This window comes from Peromyscus californicus, unplaced genomic scaffold (assembly GCF_007827085.1).
Source record: "Peromyscus californicus insignis strain IS unplaced genomic scaffold, ASM782708v3 Scaffold_5__1_contigs__length_169319896, whole genome shotgun sequence".
NCBI lineage: Eukaryota > Metazoa > Chordata > Mammalia > Rodentia > Cricetidae > Peromyscus > Peromyscus californicus.
Window position 1 is genome coordinate 43466546 of NW_026294573.1, and position 23907 is coordinate 43490452.

Below are 23907 nucleotides of genomic sequence, written 5' to 3' on the forward strand. Positions count from 1 at the left end.
AGTAGGAAGCACTTGTACCCACTTGAGCTTACCCTCTTTTTTTTTTTTTTTTTTAAATTTTCTGAACATTGGTATGTCTGTGTGAGGGTATTGGATTCCCTGGAACAGGAGGTATAGACAGTTGTAAGCTGCCATGTGGGTGCTAGGAATTGAACCTGGGTCCTCTAGAAGAATAGTCAGTGCTCTTAACTGCTGAGCCATCTCTCCAGCCCCTTGGTCAAGACTCTTAACTGGATTAGTACCATAAGCCCTCTTTGAGCATCAGTTGAGGAAGAAACTCATTCTTAGCAATTCTAAACCACATTCTAAATTATAGCCCCAGCCCTGAGACAGAAAAAATCTGAAGTTCAAGCCAATCTTGGCTATGTACACCTTGCTGCTTCTGCTCTCCACTGTCTCAGATAAGCAGAACTTAGGACCATGTCCATAAACTGCACTCATACCATGCTGTGTGATTCCAAAAAAAAAGGTTTTAGTTTCCGAACCTGGGTTCTAGTCCCTGGGAACACGGTGTTCCTGGGAACTAACCTTTGCCAGTGGGAAGGTGTGCAAGGTGTGCAGTCCAGCTCTCTATACCAGGCAGCCCTTCAAGTTTGGTTTCTTTCCCAGCAGCCCTCTCCTCACTCAGCAGATGAGACAAAGGAAGATCAGGAAGGTGGTGCGGAAGGTGCTGATTCTAAGGCCTGAACTCCTGTGGTTTTCTCCCTTCTGGGATATAGACGTGGTATATGCTTTGGCAGCAAACCAACAGTATCGTTGGTGTGCACCCTGAGCCATGCTTCAGTGACTCCAGACCAAGCTTGTGCTGAGGATGCTCAGCCAGAGCTCAGCTCTGGCAACCTTGGTAGAAGAGGAGAGGAGGTGGGCACTTAGTGGGTGTGCAGGGGCCTGTGAGGAGCTGGCCCTGAATACCTTTTATTTTCCAAGTGTGGCACCTTCTAGCTCTCCTTTGCTCATGCCAGTTAAGTGCCACTTGCCCTCCAGGCACCCAGTCCTCTGTTGCCCACCGATTCCCCGTCCCTTCTTTCAGGCTGCTAACCCTGTTCGTCAGTCTCCTGGAGACTACCAAAGGCCTTCCTGCCGCCACTCTACTGTCTGCAGAAGGCACAGTCCACTGGTCCCCACAATTTCATTACAAGCTAATGGTTGTAGCATGTTTATTGAACACAAGGATTTTAGGTCATCACAACTGATTGACTTCCAGATAAAAAAGCTGAGTTCTAGAGAGGTTAAATGGTTTGTCCAGAATTTCCACTGAGTTATCTGTAGAGAGCTGGAGCCTGTGGACTGGCTCCTGACACTTGCTCCAATAAACCTTTATAGATTTTTTTTCTGTGAGGAAGAAACGAGGGCTTACTTCTCACTGGTCCATGGTGATCAGAGCCAGTGACAAAGACCCAAGGCTTATTTGAGTGAAGAGAACCAGAAGGCCTGGATCCCAGTGACGAGCCAAGGCGATCTTGTGGATCGTGTGGAAGGTGGCAATGGGTGGCTGGGGCAGCACCTTGGTTCTAGGCACCATGCCAATCACAGTGTCATTGTTCTCGTGAAGAAACTGAAGGCCAGAGGTGAACTCAAGAGGGCTCACTTGCCGACAAATTTCGGGGGGCGTTTCTCCCTGAAGGCTGCCATCCCTTCCAGCCGGTCCTGGGTTGGGATGTTCTGCAAAGATACAATGGATATTAGTTTGGAAAGAACAGGACCAGAGGATAAAAAGGCCATTGTATAGGTAGATCTAGCCTGTGTGAGCATCTGAGTCCAAGTGTTTCCATTGTCTCTGCACTCTGGGTTATGCAAAGTTGTGAGCCCCGAGGGCTGCTGTCTCAGGAAGGCCAGCCTCTGGCAGCTGTGCGGTCATTGGTGACCTCTGCAGAGCTCAGTTAGAATAGGCTCCGCATCGAGAATTTGGAGCGCCTGTGAGGGTGGTATAGGTTCTGTTCACAAGCTTAGGATTTTTGTCTATTTGTTATGATGGAGAATAGCTCCCCGCCCCCTTCTCACAAGTTATCAAAATAATATGCTATCAAGTGTATAGCCCCTCTACAAGGTTGTCTGTGTGTTCTAACCACGCTTTAGCATACTAACTCCAGTTTAGCCCCCAATGGAGGCTAAGGTACTGGGCAGCAAAAGTCATTTTTTTCTATTTGTGAAGTATCTTTTTGTTCTGGTTCTCTGGGTATCAAATGATTGAGGAAAAGAGTCTTGAGGTGAAGACCTGTTAGTTAGGAGGCACTGGCATAGTTAGACTGCATGAGGCTCCCCATATTTGCTTAGCCCCCAACAAGCATCACAAACCAACAGTAGTTATGTACCTGGGCATAGCACATGTGTTCAATGGCCATCCCTGATGCGATGTCCACCTGGAAAAAAGTCCTCGCTGATTCAATATGACTTTGTCCAACCCCATCCACATGGAAAGAGTCAGCCCACCCTACTGTCTCTACCAGTCTGAGCAGAAATAACTGCTGCTCCATAGCTGATGCTTGGACTTCACAGCAGTGATGAAGGGAGGAGGGTGTGGAATGTGGCTTCCAGGTAGAGGTAGCCTCTGCGTGTTTCAGCCAGTGTCTCCCTCCTGGCTGCCTAGCCATGCCTATGGTCAGGACTTCGGAGTGAGGCTCTGGTCTTTATGAACTGGCACATTCTCTAGCCTCTGTGGCCTCATGCTCACTGTCGTTGATCCTGGCAGTCACTAGCGAGCACTGTTCAAAGCAAGCGTTTGATCTGCTGAGGAGAAGCCTGAGACACGTTAGAAGATCGGGCTAATCTAACTGAAGTCCTGGATGCAGCAGTCAGGGGAGAGACTTGGTCTTTGGATTGAGACTCCTCCCTTCCAGGATGCCATCTTGCCATTCCCAGTCAATCAATCCTCCATTTATATGCCCGTGTTTCTGCTTGTATTTTAACTTTTCTGTGGAGCCTACCCCTACTTTCCCCTGCCCCCCACACCACTGAGGATTGAACACACACGCACACACACACACACACACACACACACTGCATCAAGGAATGAACACAGGGCTTCAGGCACATGAGGCAAGTGCTCTACTATTGAGCTACCGTGAAGTAGGGTCTCACTATGTAGCTTAGGGTGACCTCAAATTCCCAGCTTTCTAAATCCTGGGATTATAGGTGTTACCATCATACCTGGCCACATTACTGGCCTCAGCTCTAGCAAACATTCTTTGTTGTTTTCAAGATGGGTTTTTCTGCATAGCCTAGACTGGCCTTGAATTCTGAGATCCTCCTGCTTCTGCCTCCTGAGTGCTAAGATTAAAGGCACACATACACACACACACACACACTCACAAACCCTTTCAAATATCAAAGTGAGCAGTAATTCTTTTCATAGTTGGGGACTGAAGTCAGGACCTCATGCTAGCCAACAAGCTCTGAGCCAGTCCCAGACACTGGCTGTCCTATGGAGAGTACCATTAATACCATGTAGGCAGTGGACATATTTCATCCCTGCATCTCAGGTCTGGTGCAGTGTGCAGGGGAAGAATTGACAGGTAAGCTAATGTCCTGAAACCTGCCTTCTTACTGTTCACTTTCATGTGGTTTTGCCCTTCTGAACCTATACAGAAGCCATGGAGACAGAACACAATCAATACTAACACCCACTGAAGTGAGGTGCATGCACATAGGGCTCCGACTCCAGGGGTGTTCAGAGAATCCATTTCTGAATTCTTGACAGCTGCGTGGTAAGAATCTACTACATCCTAGCCAATGACTGACATTGGCATACAAGTCCTGACCACTAGAATCTTACCTCCATTCCTCGGTCGATGGCAACTTTGCCCAGTCGCACAGCAATGGGAGCCTAGGGGAAAGAACATCCAGAGACTTGGACTAAAAAGACACAGTTCTTACAAGGGTCTGATTCTGTGTCCAGCTTTCCTGTGGATACACCTCTTAAGTCAAGCTCCCTTTTCTATAACGAAGGAAGCACACTTCCTGGCCCTTTCAGTCTTAACCAGCTGAGGTTGCCATCAGTCCATCCTTTCAACATGTCCTACCCACTGCAGTCACAAAGTATAACTGTCTTTGGTGCTGGACATTAAACCCAGAGCTTCGCCCATGCTAGGCAAGCGCCCTCCCACTGAGTTAAACCCACAGTGAGCCCTTCATCTGAGCAAACATTTAAGATCTTGTTGAAGCTGGTCTTCCCTGTGGTTCTTAGCCTCAGGATTACAGGCATGTGCCACAAAGGTGGTCACAGACTGCTTGCGGACATTTACACATTTTACAGATGTGAAATAGAGGCTCATGGGATTGAAGCACTGGGACCACAAGTATCGAGCGAGCCCCCAACTCCCAGTCACCTTCCCAGCAAGTGCTAGTGTTGGGGTTTATTTTCTACCTTTTTGTTTCTCTGTGTGACAGCCCTGGCTGTCCTGGAACTCACAGAGATCCGTCTGGCTCTGCCTCCTGAGTGCTGGGATTAAAGGCGTGCACCACTACCACCTTTAATATCTTAATAGATCTGAGTAAACTCTAGAACCATTTCACTCTGTATTCAGTGGTTTGCCCGCTAGGTGGTAATTGCTTACTACACAGTCCCTGTTGAGAAAGTTCTAAAAAACACAAAAGTTACTTTGATTTTACTTTAGAGACAACGTGGCTCTGGCTCTGCTGGGTGTAAAGGTGTGCACTGCCTATCATTCCTGCTTTTTTTTTTTTTCAGTACTAAGGACTGAGCCTAGCTACAGTCTTGTGTATGCTAGGCAAGCATTCTACCACTGAGTCACATCCCCAACCCTCCCTTTACCTACTTTTGAGGCACTGAAATGCTTGTAAATCTAGGATAATGTCATGTATGTGGAGATCTGGATCACCCTGGACTTCTGTTCAGTTTATTCAAAAAGGCAATATCGAGCCTACATGTCCAGCGAGCTCACTAGCCTGGCTTCCTCTGTGGAGGCTTCCGTCACTCCCTCGGTCACTCAGAGACTTTGTGTCAGAAGTTTGTCAGCAGAAGGCCTGCCCTCCAGAGGGCATCGGGCTCATTGTGTGTATGTGTGTGTATACTATATTTATCCATCAAACTGATAATGGGTATAGAGGCTGATTTGATAATTTTCATTTTTGTGAGCAGTGCTCCAATTAATGGATATCTCAGTTAAAGGAAACAAAGAATATAATTCAAATACTCTTTTTAAAGTTTGGCAAGGTTTTGTTGTTTATTATTGCTATTGCAATTTTATTTCATTTCTCTCTTTGTTTTTCTCTCCAAACCCTCCCGTACTTCTTCCTACACAACTTCAAATCCATGATTTCTATTTTCATTAGTTGTTACATTTGTACTCTGCTTTCCTTGCCAGAGAACAGAGATAGAAAACGGTCTGAAACAAATTAATTGTCCTGACCCCCCAATTAAAGAACATCTCAGCGTGTGGATTATTTCAATTTAAGAGACTAGAGAAGTTCCCCTCTTCTCCAAAAAAGTTACAAGTTTGGGGGGCTTAGGACAGGATCGCGGTAGCCCAGGCTGGTCTTGAACTCAGATCCTTACACCTCAGCCTCCTGAGTGCTGGCATCACACAACTGACTTCTGATGTGATTTTTTTCTCTCCTCAAGACAGGGTTTCTCTGTGTAACAGTTCTGCCTGTCCTGGATCTTGCTCTGTAGACCAGGCTGGCCTCGAACTCACAGAGACCCACCTACCTCTGCCTGCTGGACTTAAAGGCATGTGCCGCCATGCCCAGCTTCAAATGTCATCATAATGTTAAACTGATGTATGGCTAATATTTTTCTAAGTTTGTATTTTGGCTGTTTTGTAACTTTTAGGAATGTTTAGAAATTAATATATTTCACTTCAAAATTAAAATTTTGTACAGATTCTACTTAAGAGTGTGTCTGTGTTTGTATGCATGTCCACCTGTGTTGGTGTGTATGGACCAGATGACAGCCTCACATCTCATCCTCTGCCATGCTGGTCCACATTTTTTTTAAGACATGGTCGCTCATTGGCCTCCAGACAAACCCCTGGAATTTTTTCCATTTGTTCTGGGGACTGAACTCAGATTCTCATGTTTGGGAGGCAAACACTTACTGGCTGACTTCCCAGACACACATTCTGCAATCTTAGGTTTGACTGTAATCTGTCTGTGTTTCAATGCTAAAGTTCAGTTGCCTTATACCTTTATGAAAACTTGAGATCTCAACCTCACTTCCAGCGTCCTTTATGAAAAGCCAGCAGACCTCAGAGCCTTGGAGACCCAAGTCAGCTAGATCCTGGATCTAAACCTACCCAGCAAGTAGTTTAAATCTTGTGGGATCGCCCCCCTTCAATGCTGGGGATGGAGCCCAGGACTCATGCATACATAGCCCAGGCTAGCCTTTAACTCACTAAGGATGAGTGCTTATTTAGAATGTATGAAGTCCCCTCTACCAACTCCTAATCCTTCCTTAAGGATTTTTAAAAATGAGTTAATGTATGTCCTGAATATTTCAAGAAAATCCACTATGCAGTTCTGGTAGGAAAGGTGACTGGTTGCATATCTAGTTTTCTAGTGTTTGGGGACACTTTTAAGTAAAGGCAGTGATGTGCAATATCACATGTGCACAGGTATCTAGTGTGGATGAGGGACTGTTTAGTCCAATTTAAATAACTTCACCTTGCCACCATGCTCCATACAAGAGATGAAGGTTGCTGTAATCACAGGAAGTTACTGGACACTGCAGCTTTAATGGCTTGAAGCCCACTAGATTCCAGTCCTTCTGAATTCACTGTGTTTTAATTCAGAAGTTGGCTTTAGCTCCTGTGTAACCGAATAGGTGCCAAACTCCAGGGGGTCACTTTTTGTCTTTAGGTATGTGGGTCTTGTATAGCTCCAGGAAACATCTGGTCCCCTGGGCCTCCCATCACCCCTCCCTTCTGTGCTCCAGCTGTTACCATACCTGGGGCAGGATCTCCTGAGCCAGTGCCAGTGCCCGGTGGTAGGCAGCATTACCCTCCTCATTCTGAGCCACAGCATGGTTTACCAGGCCTAACTCATGGGCCTGCACCCCATTCAGTCTCCGGCCTGTGAAGATGAGCTCCTTCGCTAGGGCCACGCCCAGGCAGCGGGGCAGCCTCTGAGTCCCTCCTGCCAGTATGGAGAGGTGAGAGCAGTGAGTCCGGTTGAGAAAGGCAAATTCAGAGAAACTCAGGACGGAAGGAGGAAATGACCTAGGGCAGGGAAGTGAGTCAGGTGAAGTTACCTGCTCCTGGAAGAAGTCCTCGCGTGGTCTCAATTAGCCCCATGACAGCTGTGGAAGCTGTTGAAACAGAAAAGAATGAAGTTGCCCCTTGCCCATCCTCCATTACTAGTCCCAGAGTAGACCATAACTCTACCTCTCCAGCTACTTCCTCAAGGTCTGGCCATACCCAGACCTCCAGACTCCACCCAGGCCAGCTACCCACCACCCAGCTGCTATGATTGTCAATCAACAGGTCTTTCCTTCCTGAGCATCCATTGGGGGAAAAGATGGCTGCCCTTCTGCCCACATCACACAGGAAACAATGGAGTGAGTGCCAGCAACTAGGAGTGGGTCCCCGGTGGATGCCTGACATTGACGTGTAGGTCACTGGATTTTCTGTCTCATGGACCCTGAGGTCCAACCTGGACTGTTCATGGTGCCTGTTACAACTGTGGTTCTCCTTCATAGGTTGTATCGGCCTGAAATTTCCCTGAAGGTTCATAGGGCAGTCTTCTGAGTTTTGCTTCCTGGGTGCTTTTCCTTCATAGTCCTCTGCTGAGTTCCCTAAATACACGTCCCCTGACCTGTATGGTGTAGGCAGTAAAATGGGGCTGCACCATAGCAACCGTAACCTTGTCAAGAGAGCTTTCCATTCTCCACTGAGTTAGCTGCCTTGGGCAAGTGAGTGGCCTTCTGCGGAATTCTGTTGCCTGGCTGTAGGATCAAACCCTCTCCAGCTATTTGTGTGTTTGTGTGTGTGTGTGTGTGTGTGTTACTGGGAATGGAACCAAGCCTTAGGCATGCTAGGCAAACCCTCTACCCCTGAGCCACACCCCAAAGCCCTGCTCAAGTGTCTCTTCCGCACTCTGTGTAGACAGAAGGCGCCTTCATGCCTGAATACATAATTTAATATTCCTGGGTTTGAAAGGGAAAGCACGAGGGGGGTGGGCACCTCGATGGCACTCCAACTGTCTACCTCTAAGAAGGGCTCTCCCAGCCAAGTCTGACCTTGAAAAGTGACCAGTGACCTTGGTTATCCTCCCTGACTTAGGGCTCAACTGTAGAGCAAGTAACCACAAGCCTGGCTGGCACCATGAACCAGATCACACTGCCCAGTCACCTTTGCAGTGAGCTGGGACAGTGACAAACAGCCCTCGTGGCTCACCTTTGTTCAGTTCAAGTTAATCAGATTTGGCCAGCTCTAGATGGCCAAACTCCTTAACGTGGTCCTGCTTGGCTTCACCTCTCTGCTGCACAGTCAGCTGTGGTTCAGAGGTTCCTGCAGCCTTTCTCAGATGAGGAAAGCCGCTCTCTCGGGCATGGTAGAGAACAGCAGTGGGTGGTGAAGCATCTTTACCTGCTTCCCCTGTCTCCTACGCTGCCTCCGTTTCTCTCTTGTTTGGAAGGCCAAGCATGCCGGCTGACTTAAGTACCTGCTATTCGGAGGTCACAGGCCAGGGCAAGTTCCAGGCCCCCGCCCAAGGCAAACCCGTCCATGGCTGCAATCGTGGGTGCAGGGAAGGCAGCTGTGGAGACAAAAGATTGACTTAGCCTGCAAAACCTAGCAGGTCCAGGGCAGAGACACGAGGCCTAAGGTCCAGGGCAGAGGCCCTTGCAGATCCCAGGTTGAGGAACCTCATCTGATACCTCAGCCAGATTTTCTGAGAAGGAAACTGTTTTTCCCAATAAGGTAAGTTCTAGGGCCCCACTGGGGGTTGGGAACAGGGAAGTGGGCTGATGCTGCAGGCCCACCCTCTTGCTGGGACCTGCTTCCCTGTGTGCCAAGCCCTGTGCAGGGTCCCGGCATGGAACTCAACCAGATGTGGTCCTGCCTACCATGGGGATCAGCCTAAGAAGGAAGGCAAACTCCTAACCAGGCAATGACAATCTGAGGCCTTCTGCACTCTGAGAAGAGGGAGCTTAGAGCTGGTGAGGAGGACTTCCTGTAGGAGGAAGCATTGGAGGCCTTAAAGGGTGGCTGAAGGTTCAGGAGGCTGGGAAGGGTATGCCAGGCAGTGGGAACAGCCATTGTCAAAGCCTGAAAGTGTGTTCAGTGAACTTGACCATCTGGAGTTACTAGGCAGGAACCCTGAGGACAGACAAGGAGGTCCACTGGACTGGGTACATTGCTAAAGAACTAGGGCTGCTAGAAATAGCTTGTAGCTAGGCTTGGTGGCATATGCATGCCTGCAATCCCAGCAATAGGGGAGGTCCAGCCTAGACTACCCAGGGTGTCTAAAATAATAATAATAATAATAATAATAATAATTTTAAAAGGAAGAGAAGAAATGTCCTTCCCCACCCCCCCCCCACCCCCACCCCAAGTAATCCCTTGTGCTCAAAACAGAAAGAATACTCTCTTTAGAGAAGGGGTGAGTCAGGCAGAGGAGGTGCCAGCAGGGGCCCCCAGCCCTCCACCCCCCCTCTCAGACTCTCACCAATCTCACTCATCAGACCTCGGAGGCGCTGGACAAAGATTCCCACCTCCACAGCACTCATCTGCTCCCGCTCCTTCAGGTCCGCACCTGCAGTGGGCGAGCTGCCGGTGACCACTAGGAAATGGCCCGGTACAAAACCCCAGGTGGTTAAAGGAGCCAATAAAGGGGACTTGAGCAGAAGCAGTCGGGAGGAAGGGGAGGAACCAGGAAACCCAGGAGCCAGTGGGGGAAGCAGGCATCAGTAAAGAGAGGGGCAAGCACAGCATCAAAACAAAGTGGACTCCTCCAAAGTGAACGTCCTTTGTACATCAAAGGACACTGTCAAGGGGCTGGAGAGGTGCCTCCGTGGTGAAGGCTGCCCTTCCAGAGGACCCGATTCAATTCGCAGCACCAGCATGGTGGCTCACAGCCATCCGTAACTCCAGTTCCCAAGGATTTGACACCCTCTTCTGGACTCCTTGGAAACTGAATGCGTACATGCGGCAAAACACCCATACACACAAATTAAATCTTTTTTAAATGTTATTTATATTTTATGTATGAGTGCTCCGCAGGCCAGAACAGGGCATCAGATCCCATTACAGATGGTTGTGAGCCACCATGTGGTTGCTGGGAATTGGACTCAGGACCTCTGGAAGAGTAGCCAGTGCTCTTAACCGCTGAGCCATCTCTCCAGCCCCCTAAAAATAAATCTTAAAAAATATGAAAAGAACACATGTCAGGAGCATGAAGAGAAAACTAAAAGATAGGAGAAAAACAGTTTTCTCTCTCTCTTTTTTCCCCAGACAGGGTTCACTGTGTGACTTTGGCTGTCCTGGAACTCACCATGTAGACCAACGTGGTCTCAAACTCGCAGAGATCTGTCTGCCTCTGCAGAGTGCTGGCATTAAAGGCATGTGCCACCACAGCTGGCCTTTAAATATTTTATTTATTTTTTTTATTTTTATTTTTTAAGATTTATTTATTTATTATGTATACAGTGTTCTGTTTGCATGTATCCCTGCAGGCCAGAAGAGGGAGCCAGATCTCATTACAGATGGTTGTGAGCCACCATATGAGTGTTGGGATGAACTCAGGACCTCTGGAAGAACAGCCAGTGTTCTTAACCTCTGAGCCATCTCTCCAGCCCCCTAAATATATTATTTTAAACTGTGTGTGTGTTGTCTGTGTGTCCACCTATGCAGAGGCCAGAAGAAAGCAACAGATCTGCTGGAGCTGGAGTTACAGGTGGCTGTGAGCCTTCTGGTGTGGGTGCTGGGACCCACACTTAGGTCCTCTGGAATAGCAGCTGTGCTGGTTTGAATGAGAAGGGCCCCGTAGGCTCATATATTTGAATGCCTCGTCACTAGGGAGTAGCACTCTTTGAGAAGGATTAGGAGGTGTGGCCTTGTTGGAGGAAGTGTGTTACTGCCCAGCCTCCTCCCCTCCCCTCCCCCTTTCCTCTCCCTCCCTCCGGCCCCCCCCTCCCCATTTAGGGTCAGGATATAGCTCTGGACTACTCCACCACCATGCCTGCCTAAGATAGCAGTATATGCTCTTAATTGCTGAACCACCTCCCCAACCTCCAGAGGGAAGACTTTCCACAAAAAATAAAATTAAATAAATAAATAATAAAAAGATCACAAGCTGGGGGTGGTGGCGCACACCTGCAATTTCAGCACTTAGAGGTGGAGATGAGGATCAGAAGTCCAGATCATCCTCAGCTACAAAGTGAGTTCAAGGCTAGTCTGGGCTATAGAAAAAAAATGTCTCTTAAAAAAAGAAAGAAGGCCCGGCGGTGGTGGAGCATGCCTTTAATCCCAGCACTCGGGAGGCAGAGCCAGGTGGATTTCTGTGAGTTCGAGGCCAGCCTGGTCTACAGAGCAAGATCCAGGAAAGTCGCAAAGCTACACAGAGAAACCCTGTCTCGAAAAACCAAAAAAGAAATGCCCTTGTGAGTACCAGGTGATGCAGGTTGGGGGCAGTGCTCTAGGGACAAGGACTGGAATTTACCTTGTGAGCGGGTTGGGGACTCAGAGTGTTCTGGTAGAAGCTCCCCTCAGCCCCTGGCACCCACATACCCAAAGAGTCTGGAATTTTCTAGTGGGAGCCCCCCTCAGCCCCTGGCTCCCACATACCCAAAGAGTCTGGAATGTTCTGGTGGAAGCTCCACCTCAACTCCCCTCTCCCATCTCTCTCCCCAGAACCTGCCCCCTCAAAGCCTGCCAAAAGCCATCCCCTCCCTAGGGCTGCTCAAGACCATGCCTGCAGGGTACTGAAGGCCTGGTGTGAAGGCAATACAGACCCCATCTTAGGGTAGGGTCACCGTCTTAGACCACCTGCTGTACTCAGTTCCAGGAAGGACCTCAGGAATGTGCCATGACAACTCCAACAGATACAGAGCAGTATGCTCCTGCAGACATCCTGTCTGCATTTTATGGCCCTTGAATATATCCAGATTATCTTGCTGAGCAGTCCAGATAATCCTGCTCAGCAAGTTGTGGCCTCCCCACCAAAAAGTCTAACCCAATGATTTCAAATGTGGTTTCATGCCCAAAGTCTAGACCAATAGTTTCAAAAAATTACCTTGCCCCATATCCCTTCCACTCAATCCCAAATTGCCAAAGTATGTAATTCCCAGCTGCGGTTTTTTCTATAAAAACTCTCAACACCTGGGCTTGCGGCTGCCGCCACATTTCCCTCCATCTGCAGTGCGGTGGCCCAGGTTGAACCTAACAATAAAAGGACCCTTATGTGCTTGCATCGGAAACTGGCTCCTTGGTGGTCTCTGGGGGTTTCGTGAAACAGGTACAACACCTGGTAGCCATATTTGCCATGTGACCATTCCCCTGTGACCCTTCCCCTGCCCTCCCAAGGGTCACCCAGGATTGCTTTGCTCATTAAACCTAGATTAATTCAGTTTGATTTGGCTTATTACATCAGCAGTGGTGGGGATTTAAAACTTATCAGGAAGCAAGGTAGACCAGAAAGAACAAAGATACGGGCCACAGAGATCAAGTTCAAACTGAGTCCTGTTCTAGCTGTGTAAACCAGACTTGGCAAGGAATTTCACCTGCCCATCTGTAAAATGGGACCGTGTTCAATGTGAGAGCCCTAAGGCACACCAATCCCTGAGGAGGAGAGGGTGGGAGGGCACCCACCTGCACAGAACACGCCCTTCACTCCACTTCTGAAGATCAGGACACGGACTTGCTGGTCTTCCCGAAGCTGGGCCAGGGCTTTCAGCAGCTGGAGAGGACAGAGGACAATTACTCAGGTTCCTCCTGGCCCATCCCTGGCCACGCCCTGGTGTGCCCTTTCTCACCTCACTGACGAAGATGTTCCCCAGGGCATTTCGGGCATGAGGTCTGTTCATCAGAATCTCAGTGATTCCTGCAAGGGACAGGCAGCCTTGAGTGAGCCAGCTGGCCCTGCTCAGTCAGACTGAGGCCTGGGGGCAGGAGGCCCAGGTTCAGGGTAGCCTCTTCCCTTGGGGAACAGTTGTGAGCTGCAGCAAGCCACATACTCAACTTGGGCCTCAGTTTCTCCAACCATTAAATAGAATAACCTTCTCTCTCTCTCTCTCTCTCTCTCTCTCTCTCTCTCTCTCTCTCTCTCTCTCTCTCTCTCTGCTTGTGAACTGTGATTCAGAGCTACAAGAGAAACGAGCTACCAGCATGGTACACGGATCCACACGCTCTCTCATACATGTTCCTGTAATTCCATAGCTCCTTCCATATGATTCTCCCCCACCCCCAACCATCCATTTCTCTCTAAAGAGTAATATTCAGGCAAATATCCTTGTATCCGCCAGCCAGGATAAAGAAATAGAACTGGCCGGGCGGTGGTGGCGCACGCCTTTAATCCCAGCACTCGGGAGGCAGAGCCAGGCGGATCTCTGTGAGTTCGAGGCCAGCCTGGGCTACCAAGTGAGTTCCAGGAGAGGCGCAAAGCTACACAGAGAAACCCTGTCTCGAAAAACCAAAAAAAAAAAAAAAGAAATAGAACTGAAACAACCACCCCAGGGCCTCACCACCAACCCTGACCAGTCAATCCAGCTCCTCTCCTCAGTTTGTAGAAATCCCCTCCGTGGATTTCTTTCTTTTTCCAGAAAATTATTGTTATTCTTAATATAATGTTGAGATGGGGTCTAATGTAACCCAGACGGGCCTCCAGGTTGCTATGTAGCCAAGAGGGTCTGGCTGCATAGCAGCTGATCCTCCTGCCTCTACCTCCTAAGCACTGGGATTACAGGCAAGGGCCACCTCACCCAGTTTATGTGCGGCTGGCGATCAAAGCCAGGGTCACGTATGCTAGGGGAGGACTCTACTGACTGAGCTATATCCTCAGCCCCAGAAAATGCATCTATTTATTGGAGACAAGGTCTCCAATGTATCCCTGACACTTGGAATTCACCATGTAGACAGTGGGGGCGCACGCCTTTAATCCCAGCATTCGGGAGGCAGAGGCAGGTGGATCTCTGAGTTCAAGGCCATCCTGGGCTACAGAGTGAGTTCCAGGACAGCCAAAGCTGCACAGAGAAACCCAGTCTTGGAAAAACAAAACAAACAAATAAAATAAATAATTCATTTCCAGGGCCAGAAAAGATGGCTCAGTGGGTAGAGGTGTCTCCTGCCAAGCCTGACAATTTGAGTTCATTCGTGGGACTCACATAATGGAGAATCAAAACCTGCAAATTGTCCTCTGACCACACACGCTTTGTGACCTGTGCCCCCTCCTCCCACCCAAAATACATGATATAAAAATATATTAAATGTTCATTTCCTTGTTATCTATTGTAGAAATCTCTTAATTTTTTCCCCCCTGTCATAAGGAAAATTGTTGGGAGTGGGCGAGCCAGGTCCTTGCTTCCTAGTTTACACCGGGCAGCCTGAGCCGGAAGCTGCCCTGATGCAGTCCTTTCTTTGGCAAAAGGCCAGATTGGCTCAGGGCAGTCCTGGTTCTGGACACCCCGCTTGGATCACTGAAGAAACGCCACTCAAGCAGCAGGAATTTCTGTAACTACAACTGTTGCCTAAGCCACCAGTTCCTACTGTGGGGCTTCTCTAATCAGAACTGTCCCAGGCTACACCTCCTGGAAACTGCAGCTTATTTCCCAGGGACCCGGCCTGCCGCTGTTCAGCGAACCCCCGACTACCCCTAGTGGCCAGCAGGTGCAAGGCCTTTCTAGAAAATTGCAGGTTTACAACTGGGAAGGGCGTAAGGCCTTTCACGAGTGTTGTTAATTACGTTGGACTTCTTTTAAAAATTACATTTATAGCCAGGCAGTGGTGGTGCACTCCTTTAATCCCAGCACCCGGGAGGCAGAGGCAGGTGGATCTCTGAGTTCCAGGACAGCCAGGGCTGCACAGAGAAGCCCTGTCTCGAAAATAAAAAACAAAACCAACAACATTACGTTTGTTTATTTATTTGTCTATTGTGTGTATGTCTGTATGTGTGTGAGCATGTACATGTCGATTATGTGGAGATCAGAAGACAACCTGAGTGAGCTAGATCTCCCACCGTGTGGATCCCTGGGCTCAGAATGGATCTTGTCAGGTTGGGTGGCAAGGACTTCTCCCCCTAAGCCGTCTCCGCAGTCGATGTGGAATAATTATCATCATCATCATCATCATCACCATCATCACCATCATCATTATTATACGCTGGGTCTCATTATGTAGCTGGCCTAGAACCTGCTGTGTGAACCAGGCTGGCCCAGAACAGTCAGATCCCCCTGCCTCTGCCTCCCAAGTGCTGGGATTAAAGGTGTGTGCCACTGTGCCTGGCCCTATGATGCAATTCTTCATTCTCCCTTGACTAGAGGCTTTCACCAGACTCTAGGGTGGGGGAATCCTTTCTCTTCCCATGTCCCCATAACTTTCCCTGTCTTTCTGCCTCAGTGGGACAATGGTGGCCGTTCATGTCTGTCAAAGGTGACGGATGCATAGAGGGACCGGTGTACATCAGCAGGAAGGTGGTGGTAGTTCAGATTTATTCAGAAAAGCAGCCCTTCAAAACTTGATGCAGGCCTTGAGGAGGAAGAGACACTATAAAAAGTCCAGTGCTATGCCATCCGTATAAATTAAAACTGACATGAGGGGCCTGCAAGATGGATCAGCCGGGGCTGGAAAGATGGCCCAGCAGATAAGAACACAGGCTGCTACTCCAGAGGATCTGGGTTCAAGACCCAGAACACACGTGGCTGTTCACAACCATCTATGCCAGTTCCAGGGGCTATGACACCCTCTTCTGGCCTCCAGTTCCAGGGGCTATGACACCCTCTTCTGGCCTCCGAGGGCACCAGGCACTCATGTGATACACAGACATAAATGCTCGCAAAGGACATAAAAGATTATTTTTTTAAAAAGTGTGCCCTGTGGCACACACAACCACACATATTCAACAATAAAATGAGTAAATAAAAGTGGCATGAACAATAAAAAAAATACATCAAACGTGGGAAAGGAGATGGGATGGGGGTTACACAGACTGGAGAGGGGGGTCCGCACCCAGCTAATGCACCTGATGTCCAAACAAACACCCATACTTCACAGCATATTGTATAATAAAAGACTTTACTGCCGATGGTCGTGAACTCGCCCTGGGTGTCAGCGGACTCCCCTTGTTCCCTCAGGTTCCTCCGGATTGGATCCTCCATCTCCGCCCCCCCCCCCGCCCCCCCCCCGCCCCCCCCCCGCCCCCCCCCCGATCATTGCCAAGGCCCTACAGAGGAAAAGTCCTGGCCAGCACTCTTCTTGGTCCAGATCCCCTGGAGCACAGCTCCGCTCCGATCCCTCCTCTCCTTTCACACGTCCCCCCAGGCCTCCAGAGAGTTTGGGGAAACCGATACAGACAAAGTCCACCCCAGTCAAAGTCGGGGAGCTCCCTCTCGGCCCTGGGGCGGCCTGAAATCCAATCCTCCTGCCCTCCCGCCTTCGTCTCCCGGCGTGTTGGGTCCAGGCCCGCCCGGCCCGTAACTTTACCTTGGTCCGGACCTGTCAGCGCGTGCACTTGGATCTCGGCTGTCCTGGTCGTCGGGTTGGAGGCGCAGTCGCGGGCCCCCGGGGACCTCCAGGGGCGCAAGAGGCGCAGCGCGCGGGACGGGGCGCGCAGCATCGGGGAGCAGGCTAGCATCGGGGAGCAGGCTGGCTCCGTAGCGCGGAGACCGGCGTCCTCCTCCGCTGGGCTCCAGAGTCCGAGTTCCGGGGCGGGCGAGGCCTCGCAAAGGGCTCCACCTACGGGCGGAGGGAAGGGTGCGGCGGCCCGCGCCCCCGGAGACCCCGAGGCGGTGTGGGAAAGCTCAGCTTCCCGGTGAGATCTGGACACGCTGCAGATTTCCTCGGGATGCGCGGGTAGGAAGGTGGTGTCCAAACCCGAAGGTGTTGTGTTCACCTTCTTCACGTGTACCCTCACTTCAAGTCATTGCATTAGTCACTGGGGGGTGGTCTGCACCCAGTGACAAGGTCTCATTTTCCAGAGGCAGTGAGGTCAATGCTGGCTCCTCCCAGTTTAACTAACCTACCTTTGTAGAAGCCTTGCAGGGACCTAGTTGGGTCATCCAGGGTGAATCAATCAAGTGTCTGAGGAGAACACCCCCACAGCTAAACTATGGGCGCACTGTTAAGCCATCTACGAGTAAAACTCATGCCACTGATTATTTGTGTGTGCACGCAGCACGCAGAGGGAGAGTGTCTCTGTTAAACAAACCACAAATAGCCAGATATCATCCGCAGCTAGGCAATGATCTCAAGGCCAGCTTGTGGCAAACACCACAAAATAACAAATAACACAGCAAACTATACAATCTATATTCAAAACGCTAAAAAGAAAAAAAAACCAAAAAACCTGTTTATCAAGAGTCCCAAATTCAACAAACTGTCTTTTAAAAGTGAAGGAGAAGCTGGGTTCTGTGGCTTTAATTCCAGTACTCCAGAGACGAAGGCAGGTAGATTTTTGTGAGTTCAAGGCCAGCATGGTCTACATATTGAGTTTGGGGTCAGCCAGGCTCCACTGAGACACTGCCAAAAAAAAAGAAAAAAAATCCATGCAAACAGTTAACAAAAGAGAACAGGAATGGCTTTTCCAATACCAAGCAAAATGACTTTATTTACTTTTTATGTGTTTGGGTGTTTTGCCTGTGTACTGTGTGTGCCTGGTTTCCATTGGAGGCCAGAAGTCATCGCCTTTCCTGAACTGGAAAGACAGGCAGACTGCTGTGGCAGCCAGGGTTACATAATGAGATCTTGTCTCAAAATTTAAAAAAAAAAACAAAAAACCTTCATTTGACTTAAAAAATATTTTATTATATTTGTGTATGAGTGTATGAGGCCTACATGTATGCCTGTGTGTCACGTGCTAGCCTGGTGCCCCCAGAGGCATAAGAGGCATGAGATCTCCTGAAGCTGGAGTTACAGACAGTTGTGAGCCACCATGTGGGTGCCAGATAGTGGATCCTGGTCCTTTGAAGAGTTATAAGTGTTACAACCTTAAACTGTTGTGGTGTTTGAAAGACCAAAGACTCAGACCTAATTCAGATTTAGTTTAGATGAGCTTATTCTTCCGGCAAGCAGAAGGACAGCGGCGGCTTTAGAGCCAACACGCACGCCCGCAGAAGCGCATGCCCGCAGAAGCGCAGGTTAAGGGAGGGTATTAAGACATCAGAAAGGTGGACATTACAAACGTCCATGGAATTCACAGTCCAGCAGGAAAGTGGTTTTACTTCCCTCAGTTGTATTTTCCTTCCCGCTATATAGTAATAAAAGACTATTTCATCCCTTCCCCCGAGGGATAAACAGGTTTCACAGAAGAAAGGCAGCTGTTAATAACTCACAGTCCATTATCCTTTTATTATTTATTTTTATTTTTTTTCCAAGATAGGGTTTCTCTGTGTAGCCCTGGCTGTCCTGAAACTCATTCTGTAGACCAGGCTGGACTTGAACCCTGCCTGCCTCTGCTTCCCAAGTGCAGGAAGTCTTGGCTCCATTATCCTTATTCTTATCTCACCTGCAGGCCACTAGCATCTCCCAGGCATTCCAGGGAAAAAAAGTCAGTGTCCCTCAAAGGATGCCTGGCTCCATATTAAGTTTCTTAGTTATCACAGGGAAACTGTGTAAATTATTACTCAGGTCTGAGCACTCTAATGACTGAGATAGAGTAGTTCATTTCTGGGCAGGCAAAAACACACACGCACACACAGACAAACAAACAAACAAACAAAACAGTGCCATCAGGTTAGGGCTGGCGGACACATCCTTCCAAAACCATCTCACCAGCCCCCTCCTGTTTTTTTTTTTTTTAAGAGGGAGAGGTAGGGAGGGAGAGAGGGAGGATGATAAGGGACAGAGAAAGGAGGTTTGATCAGTGTGACAATGTTAGGGAGAATAAACAGAGGGGTCTGATAGCCCAGGTCTGTCTTTAGGGTGCTAACATGAGTGGGACATGTGAACAGAAAAAAGAAAATGAAACAAGGGACAAAAACTGTGTACGAGTGATGTCTTGGTCAAGTGTTGTCTGGCTGATCACTGTCTGTTACGGTTCTTCAAGATGTTCCAAAGAATCTCTGTTGTTTGACGGGAGGGACTGACTGCCAGGAAGCAATGAGTGTGCTCCGATAGACAGCCTTGCCCTCCTCTGAGGGGGTCCCGGTAGGCTCTGCAGTTCTTGGAATCCAAGGCGACTGCAGAGTTAAGACAAAGACTAGTTTCTGTGCTTTGATGTGCTTCTCTGGGGAGGCTAACAGGCAGCCCAAAGGTGAAGACAAACACAAGGACAGTGGAGACCAGACTTATCGTGCCCCCACCCCCAAGTTGAAGACAATATAGAAATGTACCAAAGACTTTTAACAATTTTTCCTATACAGCATCACAGGTTTTCATTGGAATATAGCTATTTTATTAAGAAAACAATGTTTTCTAAAGACAAAATTGATAGAAATCATCGCATAAGAGGAAGAGATATAAAAGTTACATGTATGAAATGTATTTTTGTCAAAATAGAAAGGAAATTCTTCTAAAGGTTAGGTGGTAGATTAGTTTTGTTTGAGGGTAAATGATTGTTTCAAAAGGAAGTAGAAATGAGGAAAGAAACCGAAAGCCTGAGTATATTACAAAAGGTGTTGATAAGGCGCAGAAATTACATGAGATAAAATACAAAGGATAATGTGTTGGTGAGTATCTTGACACGAACTGGAGTGACCTAGGAAGAAGGAACCTCCCTTGAGAATTGCCTCCATTAGATTGGCCTCTGGACATGTCTAAGGAGCATTTTCTTTCTTTGTTTTTGAGACAGTCTCACTATGTAGCCTTGGCTATCCTTGAACTCACAGCGATCTGCCTGCCTCTGCCTCCTGAGTGCTAGGATTAAAAGCCTGTGCCACCAAGCTTGGCTCTGCCTTTTCTTAATTAATGATTGATATGGAAGGGCCCGGCCCACTGTGGGCCTCGCTAGGCCTGGGCAGGTGGTCTTGTGTTACATAAGAAAGAAGGCTGAGCAAGCCTTAGAGAGTAAACCAGTAGCAGCCTTCCTTCAGGGTCGGTGCTTTGGTTCCTGCCTCCGGGTTCCTGCCTTCGCTTCCCTCAACGAATGATGGATAGATCTGTAAGCCTAATTAACCCTTTCCTCCCCACGTTGCTTTTGGTTATCCTGCTTATTAAGACAGCAGAAGGCAGCCGGGCGGTGGTGGCGCACGCCTTTAATCCCAGCACTCGGGAGGCAGAGGCAGGTGGATCTTTGTGAGTTCGAGGCCAGCCTGGTCTCCAAAGCGAGTTCCAGGAAAGGCGCAAAGCTACACAGAGAAACCCTGTCTCGAAAAACCAAAAAAAAAAAAAAAAAAAAAAAAAAGACAGCAGAAGGCAAATCAGGACAGGTGGTGTGTAAATGACTGAGTTCATTATAGTTAAAGATCATGTTTCCTAAGGGCAGGGTTTGCTGGGCGCTTATTTCATCAGGTTCTTCTTCTTCTTCCCTTTTTTTTCCCCGTTCAAGACAGGGTTTCTTTGTGTAACCCTGGCTGTTCTGAAACTCTCTCTGTAGACCAGGCTTGAACTCAAAGATCCACCTGCCTCTGCCTCCTGAGTGTTGGGATTAAAGGCGTGCACCATGACACCATATCCTACTGTTCTTTACAGATTAGAAGGAAGCTACAAAAGCAGTCACTCCAAATTAAGTTTTGAATTTGACTTTTGAGGTTTTCAATAATAGAAATAAAATATAGACAGTCCAGAAGGAGTCACGTGTGTGCAGGCATCTGGAGGAGCCAGTAGAGTGAGATCTTGAGCTGGAGTTACAGTTGTGAGCTGCCCGACTGACATGGGTCTGGGAAATGAACTCTGATCCTCTGAAGGAGCAGCAATCTCTCTGTCCTGCTGAACCTCCGCTCCAGCCCCTCCACTCTTTTTTATTTTTTTGAGACAGGATCTCATTACGTAACCCTGACTGGTCTGAAACCCAGGCTGGCCTCAACTCAGAGATCTGCCTGACTCTGTGAATGTGAGGATTATAGCCATGCACTAATATGCTTGGTATAAGAAGGCAATTCTCTCACACCTATGAGAAACCAAGGCACTGTAAAACAAGTGCACTCAGTGATGTTCTACAAAAGCAGGTCTTTGTCCTCCATGCAAAAGGAGAGAGCGTGCTTAGCATTCAGAAAGCCTTGGTTTCAGTCCTTAGTATTGATAAGTATTTGTGGGTTTCTCTGCCGACATAATAAGCCAAATCAAGCCGAATTAAAAGTCCAGGTTTCATGAGCAAGGCATCCCTGGGTGATCACGGGGGAAGGAGAAATCACATGGCAGGTCTATGGACCGGAGCTTAAATACCTTGTAGGCATGGTCTTGAGGAGCCCTGGGGAGGAGCCGCTGCTTGTCAGGTTTTCTGAGGGGGAGGTCTGGAGAGAGAGAGAGAGAGAGAGAGAGAGAGAGAGAGAGAGAGAGAGAGAGAGAGAGAGAGAGATGTCAAAGTGGGCTCCCAGCTAAACATCCCAACCTTCTTGGATGTATGGGCACTGGTTCAAGTCTGGCTACTTCCTGTTGGCAAGGGGTGACATGGGGAGGGGAAGTCCGGAGTTAGTGGCTCACACTCAGCAGGAGGGGTGGGTGAAGAAGTATTCAATTAGCTGCCATCCTCAGGATGGCACTGTTCCACTCACTGTTCCTTGAGGAAGCGGAGGAGGTAAGTCACTAGGAAAAAATACAGACTGTTAACAGCGGCCCTATGAACAGTGTTAGCCACGGGAAGAGGGAAGACTGCCAGAAAGAATTAAACAGAGATGTGCCCACTTATCCTGGATAGGGGCCCACTTGAGTCTGGAGAAGTGGTCCCAGCATTGATGTCCCAGAAGCTTGGAGGGATAGCATGCCAAATTGAGGGATGATGTGTTCTAGGAGTACCCGAGCCATCACCTCTGCCCTGCTCCTGGAGCTGGGGTGGAGTAGAATATTATTTTGAGGTGTGTTACTTTTATTTATGTTACATTCGTTTAACCCTGTGAATCTGTGTTACTGTGCCTGTCTAACACATCTGATAGTCTAATAAAAAGCTGAACAGCCAATAGCAAGGCGGGAGAAAGGATAGGTGGGGCTGGCAGGCAGAGAGAATAAATAGAAGGAGAAATCTGGGAAGAGAGAATTGAAAAGAAGTAAGAGAAGGAAGAGGACTCCAGGGGCCAGCCACCCAGTCACCCAGCCACCCAGTCACCCAGCCACCCAGTCACCCAGTCACCCAGCCACCCAGTCACCCAGCCACCCAGTCACCCAGTCACCCAGCCACCCAGCCACCCAGCCACCCAGCCACCCAGCCACCCAGCCACCCAGTCACCCAGTCACCCAGCCACCCAGCCACCCAGTCACCCAGCCACCCAGCCACCCAGCCACCCAGTCACCCAGCCACCCAGCCACCCAGCCACCCAGTCACCCAGTCACCCAGCCACCCAGTCACCCAGTCACCCAGCCACCCAGCTACACAGCAAGCCACAGAGTGAGATTTACAGAAGAGAACAGGAAAAGTACAGAGGCAAAAGGTAGATGGGATAATTTAATTTAAGAAAGCTGGTAGAGCCAGGTGGTAGAGCATTTGGGAGGCACAGGCAGGCAGATCTTTGTGAGTTCAAGGCCAGCCTGGTCTACAGATTGAGATCCAGGAAAGGTGCAAAGCTACACAGAGAAATCCTGTCTCGAAAAACAAAACAAAACAAAACAAAACAAAAAGAAAGAAAGAAAGAAAAAAAGCTGGTAGAAACTAAGCCAAGATAAGGCCAGGCATTCGTAATTAAGAATAAGCCTCCATGTGTGATTTACTTGGGAGTGGGGTGGCAGCCCCCCCCCCCCAAAAAGAGTAATAAAACAATCAACAACATTTTGGCACCCAACATGGTGCTCGAATATCCATCTAGAGCCTGAGAGAGCTAAACAACAACAACAACAACAACAAAAAGAGTATATGGCTTCTTTAAGAGTTTTGTCTGGACAGTTTCTGCCAGTCAGTGGGCCCTTGAGCAGCCAGTACGTTAAGTAGGAACAAAAAACTAAGTAACAATGCCTGCCACAGTGCAAGCATCAGCATTCTGGAGCTCTAGGAAGGGTCAATGCAGTTCCTGGTCAGACAAACCTCCAACTGGCTGCCAGTTTCACGCTTGGCTTTCATGACCCAAGAAGTGGGCAGAGCCAGTTGAGAGCTGCATGAGGAGAATCCAGGTGTGGGTTAGCAGTTTAAAGGTTTGCTCATACAGTCAAAAGATACACAATAAAAGAGGCCCAGATGGAAAAACCTCTAAACAGGTTACAGTGTGGTTAACAATGTATATAAGGCTTAAGAAAAGGAAAAAGGGGCCGGGCGGTGGTGGCGCACACCTTTAATCCCAGCACTCGGGAGGCAGAGGCAGGTGGATCTCTGTGAGTTTGAGGCCAGCCTGGTCTCCAAAGCGAGTACCAGGAAAGGCGCAAAGCTACACAGAGAAACCCTGTCTTGAAAAAACCAAAAAATAAAAAAAAAAAATAAAAAAAAAGAAAAGGAAAAAGGTATAGTCATAGGGAAAAAAATGAATAGTTTATAAAATAAAATCTTTAAAGAGAGAGTAAAAGACTACACAGAGAAACCCTGTCTTGAAAAAACCAAAAAATAAAAAAAAAAAATAAAAAAAAAGAAAAGGAAAAAGGTATAGTCATAGGGAAAAAAATGAATAGTTTATAAAATAAAATCTTTAAAGAGAGAGTAAAAGACTACACAGAGAAACCCTGTCTTGAAAAAACCAAAAAATAAAAAAAAAAAGAAAAGGAAAAAGGTATAGTCATAGGGAAAAAAATG

General features: G+C 48.4%; 1 protein-coding gene across 1 annotated transcript; it reads right to left on the minus strand.

Annotated features, from left to right (window-relative positions):
* Positions 1-1140: 1140 nt before the first annotated feature.
* On the minus strand, positions 1141-16811 carry Echdc2 (enoyl-CoA hydratase domain containing 2). The gene is made up of 10 exons (XM_052718023.1): positions 16590-16811; positions 12929-12996; positions 12765-12852; positions 9625-9711; positions 8620-8712; positions 7208-7264; positions 6905-7092; positions 3773-3823; positions 2313-2360; positions 1141-1662 (listed from the first exon to the last, which is right to left on the minus strand). The coding sequence occupies exons 1-10, from the start codon at positions 16738-16740 to the stop codon at positions 1585-1587; spliced, it is 909 nt and encodes a 302-aa protein (XP_052573983.1). The 5' UTR covers positions 16741-16811; the 3' UTR covers positions 1141-1584.
* Positions 16812-23907: the final 7096 nt, after the last annotated feature.